The sequence below is a fragment of the Larimichthys crocea genome, unplaced genomic scaffold (assembly GCF_000972845.2).
Source record: "Larimichthys crocea isolate SSNF unplaced genomic scaffold, L_crocea_2.0 scaffold701, whole genome shotgun sequence".
Lineage (NCBI taxonomy): Eukaryota > Metazoa > Chordata > Actinopteri > Sciaenidae > Larimichthys > Larimichthys crocea.
Window position 1 is genome coordinate 1,521 of NW_020859260.1, and position 10,911 is coordinate 12,431.

General features: G+C 35.7%; 1 protein-coding gene across 1 annotated transcript; it reads right to left on the reverse strand.

Moving 5' to 3' along the window:
* Nucleotides 1-252: 252 nt before the first annotated feature.
* On the reverse strand, nucleotides 253-6,355 carry LOC113745382 (NACHT, LRR and PYD domains-containing protein 1b allele 2-like). Its single transcript, XM_027276921.1, has 11 exons — nucleotides 6,057-6,355; nucleotides 4,284-4,321; nucleotides 3,690-3,942; nucleotides 3,426-3,495; nucleotides 2,439-2,578; nucleotides 1,992-2,209; nucleotides 1,656-1,906; nucleotides 1,429-1,557; nucleotides 894-1,023; nucleotides 688-726; nucleotides 253-326 (listed from the first exon to the last, which is right to left on the reverse strand). Exons 2-11 carry the CDS (start codon nucleotides 4,294-4,296, stop codon nucleotides 253-255), a joined length of 1,317 nt encoding a protein of 438 aa, XP_027132722.1. The 5' UTR covers nucleotides 4,297-4,321; nucleotides 6,057-6,355.
* Between the last annotated feature and the right edge of the window lie 4,556 nt (nucleotides 6,356-10,911).

Here is a 10,911-nt window from a genome sequence, read left to right on the forward strand (position 1 = left end):
CTCCCCGGCTCATCAACGTTGACCAGTTTTGCTGAAACCTCACCTGGTTAAACAGGTAGGCCAGAGGGCAGCTCCAGCTCAGTGGAAAGTGTGAGGTCTCTCTCTTGAAGGTGAGTAAACAGCTTCCGGCTGGCTTCTTGTCCTTTCTTCTTCACCATGTCAATCAGGCAACGTGCCCTGTCTGAGCTGGTACTGTTCTCCTGAAGTATTGAGTCTTTCTCCTCGTCATTTAAGACACCGTCCTTCAAGAGGTCATCCGCAGTCGTTAATTAACTTTCTGGACATTTTCTCCACAAGTTTAGACCTCACCTTGTCAAGCTCCTTATCTAGCAGGATAAAGTGAAATAAAAAGGTGATTAACATGGTTCATGGGCATGAACTACATTTAGTTAACAGTGATGTTCCTTTATCAATGGACTTTGCACAGCTTCCTCTGGAGACACAGAAGACTCTCCACAACACTTTCTAAGAGCTGTAAACAGATTTTTTAGTCTTAATGTCTTAAAATCATTATTTGTAGCAGATTTAAATTATTGATGTTACTGTTTTCACAATATTAATGTTCTGTCCAGAATACAAAAGGCTGTTACAATGTATCATGTTTCTGTTCTTAAACCATATAACTTCATTTATAATGCCAGTCAGACCAACCATATTTATAAATATTCATCATGTACAGTGTCTTACCAAACATCATCAGAGTATCACCAGTGTTTTGATAGTCATCTGAAAAAAATGCAGAAAAATAAAATGTGGATATTTGATTGATTTTGTGGTTTTATGTTTTCATTCATTCACAACACAAGCAGTAACATTAGCATTTTAGATAATCTTCAGATAAAGCTGGTACAAAGGTAGTGTAAATATTGTAATATCCATTTATAACCACTGACTTTTTCGAATCACAGAGGTCCACACTGGTCCAGTTTCATGCCTGAGTGTGAGCTGGAAATTACTGTCTGGATTTTCAATGAACACTTCAAAGAAGTTTGGGTCACTGCTTTGATACACAAGTTTTAATGTCTGTGAAAGAAAGAAAGAAAGAAAGAAAGAAAGAAAGAAAGAAAGAAAGAAAGAAAGAAAGAAAGAAAGAAAGAAAGAAAGAAAGAAAGAAATACAATTCACATGTAATCTGTCAAATTAGATCAAATTAGGTCAAATTAGATTAGTTCATGACTAAAAAATCTGACAGATTGTGTTTGGAGAGCGTTTTGTCTCTTTTCTAGTTAATGTCCTCATTTCATAACAAATAGTGATCCTGAAGATCTTGAAATAAAAGACCAAGAATAGTTTTAAAAAATGCCTCTCTTGGCAATATGATCTCTGAAAACTCTTGAAAGTCTCTCATCCTCAGTTTCATATATTTCTGGACCACAATCAGTCAGTAGTGAAAGTGATTGAATAACTGAAAAACAGTTCAAACCGTACTTCCGGGTAAATTTCTGCACCGTCCTTATCAGCTGTGAGGATGAAACGCTCACGCATTTTCAGGGATTTCTCTGGGTATGGCTTTTGGATCATTTTGTATCCCATGGATAATGCTTTGTTTTTCATTGTCTGTGGTGAAAAACACAATTAAGATTCAAGGTTACAGCAGCCAATATTACTGTCTGTGTATTATAAATCAACATGGTGAGTGTAGGATATTCAATAACCTCTTGCAGAGCAGGATCACGAGGGATCAGGTAAACATGCAGTGTGAGGAAGGCTTTGCTGGTCTTGTATATTAACACTTTACAGTTAATTTTCACTGGAAAGCCGGCTTTCACCAGGACTCCTCTTGGAGAGAAAACTGGCTGTGATAACTTCACATGGGAAGGCGTGACCTCAGACACTTGTTCCACCACATCTCCACAGGTATCTATGTGTAGGACTGCAAACTTGTCCAGGATTGTAGGGTTGTCATCTGCACAAATCACATCAAGGATTTTACAGACATGGTCTATCAAACATTAATAAAGTTGCTATTTTTATACATTATGTCTGTTCACCTGTGCAGATCCAGTGTGGCAGATACACTTCTTTAAACTTTCCAGCAATGACAGTGATGTCCATTAGGGGACCTCCAACCATGTACTGGTGGTTGGTTTGAATTCTCTCCATATGTTCCTCCCAAGAGCCAAACTGGTACTTGAAGCTGACCTTTTCTTTACAAACCCAGCGCAAGCCAGAGACACTGCATTCATAGTTACCTGCTTTAGACTGTAGTCTAATTTATGAAAAGGAAAAAGACAAGTTTGGGTCTCCTTTGAACTAAAATGATCAAATATAGATCCTTGAAACACTCTTAATGCAAACTGAAAACAAAACTTGCCTTCTTATTATTTGCTGTGTAATGTAAATATATAATTATTGTAATAACTGTAATAAAGCGTTGGTTAGTTGGTTAGTTTTCCTTCTCTGTTTGTTGTGACACAGTATTTAAAGACATTTTTTACCTGTAAGTTGGAACATCCACATAGTTCACTTCAGGCTCAAGTTTAATCCAGTCATGCTCTGGGGACATTTGACTTCCTTGTGCCATCGTTGACTGGTTTGAGGATCCAGATAAAGGACCTAACCACTGCAATGTGAAGCCCTGTAGACAGCAGATAGAGATTAATTCATCTCGCTCACAGTGTTTCAAAGATAGTAGCTTCAAAATTGTTGCATGCCTGCTCCTACGAGTGGGCATGGCTTCAGCACATTCAGCGGACACGGCCCCACAGCCCTGGAGCTGAGAATACTGCTCATTTTTACCCGATTTTGACACCTAGTTCATCAACTAGCAAGACAAACCAACTCATTTGTCGTGTGAAGCACTTCTATGCTTAAAAAGCATATAAACTTCTTTACTAAATAAAATAAAATATCTTTATTTATTTGAGGAGCTGTTTTTTGATAAATATAAGACCGTGATCATACATTAACATGGATGCTGGTCCGTTGTATTTTTATTCATTTAAGAAAGTTATTTATTTTTCACTGTTTTGGATTGGTGGGGAGAGATTTTATGTCACCTTGTTTTCAAAAAGTTTATCATAAACATTTTTCAGGAACATGCTGCATCTGTTGCATTTATTAATGTACTCCATCCTGTTTTCCTCTTAAAATGTAACAGACTGTTGCATCGCCACAGATCATCTGAAAAGGTTAGAAACCTCTCACTCAGAGTTTGACAAAATAGGGGCCCACAAATAGCATTTAGCATAGGGACACCAGACAGCTAGTGGTTAATAACACTTTCTTCTCAAAACACATTTATTTCAGATATATCTTTAAAAAACAAGGTAAGTACTGTCGAAGTACCTGTTGGAGTAATAGAAATATTTAAACTTTAAATTATATTGATTTAAATACTGCCCCTAGAATGTGTCAATCCATAAGTAATTATGATAATTAAAAGAAGATGTGATGAGAGGCACAAAGGCAAAGGCTCTACTCACTTTCAAATTCACTCTGAGATTTTGTCTGATGAAGTCCTCTCCATGGCCGACACTCACTGAAGCAGCATCCCTGAAATGATAAAGAACAACTGATATTGCTTACTTACCACTTTCTACTTGGCTTAAGGAAATATAAATTTTGTTTATTATTTATTCAATTTTAGTAAATAAATTAGCCTCACTGATCCTGGTAGTGCAACACATTTTAACAAATATGTACCAAAGGTAAGTGTTAGATTTGCATAATATTTAAAGTGTGTTTACCTTAACATGATGAGCTTGATAAAATCTGGCTCAAGTTTCTTAATGACGTTGAATAAGATGTCTTTGTCTCTGTCTCCAGCATCTGTCAGACAATCAAAGAGCTTCCTCATCTGCTCCTCTGAGGTTGGGAGAGCCTTGATGTCATCACAGTGTTTTTGTTGAATGACCCCATTAATAAGGAGCTCGTCCAATACTGGTTCAACTTTTCTCACACTGTGTATCAGGTGATCTCTATGCTTATCCACAAAATGGGCTGAGGGAGAACAGAAAAATATTAATTGATGATTAATTGGATTTGAAGACAAGCTTCACTGTATACTATACATATTTCTATATTCAAACTGTAGCTTGTCACATATTATAAGATTGTCATGCTGGATGTTAAATGTCATATCATATTCAAACACTTTGTGGTTGATTTTGATTTAAGAGGAATAGACTAATAAAACTTTCATTTTTATGGAAGCAATTCTTTTGCAAGAACAAAGATAATACTGTCAAACTGTGGATTTCTGGTTTTGAAATGAAAATGGACACATACATTTTTTTACAGCATGAAATTAATAAAATAGTGTCACATATATAAGAACTCACAGAGATCAGCCATGATGGGACCTACACCTGTCTATCAGCTGGCAAAACAAGAAAACACAGTATTACATAACAATTTTAAATAACATGTTTAACAATTAGTACTAATGGACACAAACTCTGACATAACATTCAACAGTCAAGAGTTTGGTTTGTTCTTTAATATTTTCATTAGACATTTTTTCATAGATGACAGGAAACAATGACAGAGAGATGAAGGATGGCATGCAACAGAAGAGAAATACAATTTAAATTAATAGATGATTAAAAAATACACATGTGAACTAGTATACATATGAAATGAACATAATTTAAAAGAGATACCAAGATATCTTAATAAATGACAATAAAACAGACAATATCCATAATTAAGGAAATGACATCACATCATAACTATACACTCAGAACTATAATTAATTTTGAGGATAAATGAAAGCCAGGTAATAAGAAGGGCAGTGTGCATAGATTTGTAAGTCTACAAATGACTTAGATTAGTACTACATGACTACATGACATAGATTAGTACATTTGCTATTATGAGTATGGAATATGGAAAACAAATTCAGGACATGATCAACAATAAAATAATTAATATCTAACCAAACATACTGTGCATGACAGCGGCCCTCAGTAATATGGTACAATATTTTTATATTCCTCTGTTAATGACTTATTAATTTAGAGGAACTGAATCTGAATTGATTGACTGGGATCACCATCATACAATAAGTGTTTCAATTTGAATGTATCTTCTATACATAATATCATGCATTGTAGTGGCGTTCCTTCTGGACGTCAAAAAAGCCACTTCCCGAGCTGTAGGCACAGTAACTTCAGTCTGACGCGAATGACAGGAGATGTAATCCAGTTCAAACATTTTATATAAAAAAAAGTTAAATTACAAATTACAGTCCGTCACACGGTAGAAAAACTTTATGCTCCCGTGCCTGCCGCAGCTCTAAACATCAGTCACTGCGCACATGACTACCAAAATAAAGGTCCAATATTCAATTTTATCAGGGAGGGAGCATGAATGATAATAACTAACATGGGTTTGCTTTTTAAATGTTTTAACGCTGTTTCCCTGGTATGCAAATGAAATACAGGAAAATATAAATTATGAATTATATTTAAATTCACATCTTATGGCTCTTACATGTATAATAAAGTTAAAAAAAATTTTTTTTAAAGCCTTCAGGTCTACTCTTAATGTCATAACTGCGCTGCCCTGTGGCTAAACATCAGCACTGAAGTCATAACTTCACAGGTTCTCATTTTCAATGATTATTAACGCTATCATTGTGATTTGAAGCCCTGTCAGTCTTGACTGTGCGTGATGGGGACCTCTGCTGGTGACTTTATTGATGCTCTTTATTTAGGCAGGGAATGTAATTCGGGTAAAAGTTTCCCACAATGTGCATTCACACTCAGCTAAAATAATAATAATTATGTATCATGTTCTCCCAAACAACCAGCTGTTATAGTTTCACTTTACTAAAATAAATATGAACCATACATGGGTGTAGACAGAAAACGGTAGCCTATAATAGCGTGTGATAACAAGTTTGTTTGTTTTGCTTTTTTTTTTTTTTTTACTTTATTATGCATGATAATAAGTTAGCTACTCTTATTTTGAGGTTGCCGCGTGAGAAACATTGGTTTTGACCCGGACCAGAAGTGTAATGGTTCGAGTTGCTCTCCGCAGCCGTATTAATTCATTTCATTTCACTTTCGGTAATTACATAGTTCTCAACGAATTATTATAACAAAACGTACCTAGTCTGTGTGCCTCTTCCTGACAGCCAATCTTCCTCAGTATCTGCAAAGTCAAAAACAGAGCACCAGTCTCGGTGAGACTTGAAACCAGGAAGTTCGTGAAACGCATTGGGTCAATCGGACTTCTCGTAATCGACTTTTCGATGAAAGCAGAAACTCCTGAAGTCACTCCGATCCAGGTCGCTTAGTGTTTGAAATATAGCCTCTGTAAAGTGTGTGAAGTCCATTTCTCACCAGTTTACAGTGACCACACTAACAGTCGCTGTGAGGCCAGCTGAAAGCGTAACACACAACACTCTGCTGCCTTCAGGTGATGTTGGATATACAAAGATCCGTTGAGACCACTTCACACAACTCCACGTAGCACAAATCTAAGGTTCCCTGTCTAATTTATTTTGGGAGAAATTCAAATGTTACTGATTTAGAGGTTGTAGATAAAACATTTGTGCCAGGATATTTTTGTTCATACAGCTTATGATTAGATTAAAGAATGAATCATCACACTCAGTGTTGGAGTGAATGAACATGGTCATCCTATACATCCTTTTCCTCACATGCACATTTGATTTTATGTCAAATGAGGCAGGTTTCATCCAGCACGTGATGAAAGACCTTCTAGTCAACAGGAAACATCAGTGTTTGGAAACACTGTGCGGTGGATTGCTTTATGTGTGACTGTTTCAGTAAGAAGGCCACGATCACTTCCATCAATAACAAACTTGAGGTGTGAGATTAGAGCTGAAAAAAATATTTGATTAATTTGATCAACAGAAAATGTATTGGTCGTTATTTATGTAGAGGATCCTGATTAGTTGATGCCATGGCAATTAAATTGATCTTCCTGTGGTCCACACCAACATACATAACATCACACATTATATAATAGACATTCACAGACAACACAAAAAACTCCAGAAAACACCAGAAAACTCTAGCACATTTAGTGCAAGATATCTATGAACCAATATTTGTTATGACGAACACGTTAGCAAGCATTTATACATTCATGAGACGAAGTGCAACATTATCATTCATTTGGTGAGCTCTGCAACGTAACTCTTCCAAACATACATGTCTCATTAAAGCATGTTAATGCATGTTACTAACTAAACTTCTTCCCCGGAGTTTCTGTGCTCTCCCGTCCAGCAGGTTCTCGTGGATCGTGGCTGCTGCACGTGGTCCTGCACGACGTCCACTACACATATTACTACTGTCATTATTGCTGCCATATCTCCATTAAAGCTTATAGTTTATGATTTGCTGCTGCTGTGCATCTGTGTCTCTCTATCTCTATCACAGATTCCACTGTTACTGTAATCATTTTATCATTCATTGTAATTGTACAATATGTTTGTGTTGATTTGTTCTGTACATGTGACATCTATAGCACGTCTGTCCATCCTGGGAGCTCCAGCTCAGTGGAAAGTGTGGGGTCTCTCTCTTGAAGGTGAGTAAACAGCTTCCTGCTGGCTTCTTGTCCTTTCTTCTTCACCATGTCAATCAGGCAACGTGCCCTGTCTGAGCTGGTACTGTTCTCCTGAAGTATTGAGTCTTTCTCCTCGTCATTTAAGACACCGTCCTTCAAGAGGTCATCCAGCAGCTGTTTAATAACTTGTCTGGACATTTTCTCCACAAGTCTAGACCTCACCTTGTCAAGCTCCTTATCTAGCAGGATAAAGTGAAATAAAAAGGTGGTTAACATGGTTCATGGGCATGAACAACATTTAGTTAACAGTGATGTCCCTTTATCAATGGACTTTGCACAGCTTCCTCTGGAGACACAGAAGACTCTCCACAACACTTTCTAAGAGCTGTAAACAGATTTTTTAGTCTTAATGTCTTAAAATCATTATTTGTAGCAGATTTAAATGATTGATGTTACTGTTTTCACAATATTAATGTTCTGTCCAGAATACAAAAGGCTGTTACAATGTATCATGTTTCTGTTCTTAAACCATATAACTTCATTTATAATGCCAGTCAGACCAACCATATTTATAAATATTCATCATGTACAGTGTCTTACCAAACATCATCAGAGTATCGCCAGTGTTTTGATAGTCATCTGAAATAAAATGCAGAAAAATAAAATGTGGATATTTGATTGATTTTGTGGTTTTATGTTTTACATTCACAACACAAGCAGTAACATTAGCATTTTAGATAATCTTCAGATAAAGCTGGTGCAAAGGTAGTGTAAATATTGTAATATCCATTTACAACCACTGACTTTTTCGAATCGCACAGGTCCACACTGGTCCAGTTTCATGTCTGAGTGTGAGCTGGAAATTACTGTCCGGATTTTCAATGAACACTTCAAAGAAGTTTGGGTCACTGCTTTGATACACAAGTTTTAATGTCTGTGAAAGAAAGAAAGAAAGAAAGAAAGAAAGAAAGAAAGAAAGAAAGAAAGAAAGAAAGAAAGAAAGAAAGAAAGAAAGAAAGAAAGAAATTATTAAGACTTACAGTTCACATGTAATCTGTCAAATTAGATCTTCTCGTTTAAATGTTGGTGTTATTCATGACTAAATAATCAGACAGATTGTGTTTGGAGAGTGTTTTGTCTCTTTTCTAGTTAATGTCCTCATTTCATAACAAATAGTGATCCTGAAGATCTTGAAATAAAAGACCAAGAATAATTAGAAAGAAAAATTGCTTCTCTTGGCAATATGATCTCTGAAAAACAGTTCAAACCGTACTTCCGGGTAAATTTCTGCACCGTCCTTATCAGCTGTGAGGATGAAACGCTCGCGCATTTTCAGGGATTTCTCCGGGTATGGCTTATGGATCATTTTGTATCCCATGGATAATGCTTTGTTTTTCATTGTCTGTGGTGAAAAACACAATTAAGATTCAAGGTTACAGCAGCCAATATTACTGTCTGTGTATTATGAATCAACATGGTGAGTGTAGGATATTCAATAACCTCTTGCAGAGCAGGATCACGAGGGATCAGGTAAACGTGCAGTGTGAGGAAGGCTTTGCTGGTCTTGTATATTAACACTTTACAGTTCATTTTCACTGGAAAGCCGGCTTTCACCAGGACTCCTCTTGGAGAGAAACCTGGCTCTGATTCAACTTTTCTCACACTGCGTATCAGGTGATCTCTATGTTTATCCACAAAATGGGCTGAGGGAGAACAGAAATATATTCATTGATGATTAATTGGATTTAAAGACAAGCTTCGCTGTATACTATATATACTTCTATATTCAAACTGTAGCTCGTCACATATTATAAGATTGTCATGTTGGATGTTAAATGTTGTATCATATTCAAACACTTTACAACACATGTGGTTGCAGTAGCTAAAAGAGATCAAACAAACAACACAAGAATATTATAATAGTGATTTTGATTTAAGAGGAATAGACTAATAAAACCTTTATTTCGATGGAAGCAATACTTTTGCAAGAACAAAGGTAATACTGTCAAACTGTGGATTTCTGATTTTGAAATGAAAATGGACACCTGAGAGCATACATTTTTTTACAGTATTAAATTAATAAAATAGTGTCACATATTGACAAAGAAAGGACTCACAGAGATCAGCCATGATGGGATCTGTACACCTGTCTCATTAGCTGGCAAAACAAGAAAACACAGTATTACATAACAATTTTAAATAACATGTTTGACGATTAGTACTAATGGACACAAACTCTGACATAACATTCAACAGTCAAGAGTTTGGTTTGTTTTTTAATATTTTCATTAGACATTTTTTCATAGATGACAGGAAACAATGACAGAGAGATGAAGGATGGCATGCAACAAAAGAGAAATACAATTAAAATTAATAGATGATTAAAAAATACACATGTGAACTAGTATACATATGAAATGAACATAACTTAAAAGAGAAAAACCAAGATACCTTAATAAATGACAATAAAACAGACCATATCCATAATTAAGGAAATGACATCACATTATAACTATACACTCAGAACTATAATTAATTTTGAGGATAATTGAAAGCCAGGTAATAAGAAGGGTAGTGTGCATAGATTTGTAAGTTCAACAGCAAACTTGTTTTCATATAGTAGGTAGACTACATGACATAGATTAGTACATTTGCTATTATGAGTATGGAATATGGAAAACAAATTCAGGACATGATCAACAATAAAATAATTAATATCTAACCAAACATACTGTGCATGACAGCGGCCCACAGTAATATGGTACAATATTTTTATATTCCTCTGTTAATGACTTATTAATTTAGAGGAACTGAATCTGAATTAACTGACTGGGATCACCATCGTACAATAAGTGTTTTAATTTGAATGTATCTTCTATCATCTCCTTCTAATATCATGGCCATTTTTTTTTTTTTTTTTTTTTTAATAAAGTAACAACAATACCTTAACATTAAATGTTTTAACATTGTTTCTCTGGTATGCACATGAAATAACAGGAAATTATAAATTATGAATTATATTTCAATTCACATCTTATGGCTCTTACATGTATAATAAAGTTTAAAAAAAAAAAAAGCCTTCAGGTCTACTGTTGTAGCCCATTTTTCATGTGTGGTAATGTGGGGTGTTGTGGTTGTGACGTCACCTGCACAGCTGACTGATTGACACGTGAACGGAATCAGGAGTGGCTTTTTTGATTTTTAGGATTGCCACTACATCTACTCTTCATGTCATAACTGCGCTGCCCTGTGGCTAAACATCAGCACTGACGTCATAACTTCACAGGTTCTCATTTTAAATGATTATTAACGCTATCATTGTGATTTGAAGCCCTGTCAGTCTTGACTGTGCATGATGGGGACCTCTGCTGGTGACTTTATAGATGCTCTTTATTTAGGCAAGTAATGTAATTCGGGTAAAAGTTTCCC

Bases quoted from the DNA above. Each gene is read 5' to 3' on its own strand.
- LOC113745382 (XM_027276921.1), bottom strand. The intron at 2,210-2,438 runs GTAAAAAATGTC...TTCATAAATTAG, and splicing joins GTGGATGTTCCAACTTACAG to ACTACAGTCTAAAGCAGGTA. The intron at 1,558-1,655 runs GTTATTGAATAT...TTTTCACCACAG, and splicing joins GTGATCCTGCTCTGCAAGAG to ACAATGAAAAACAAAGCATT.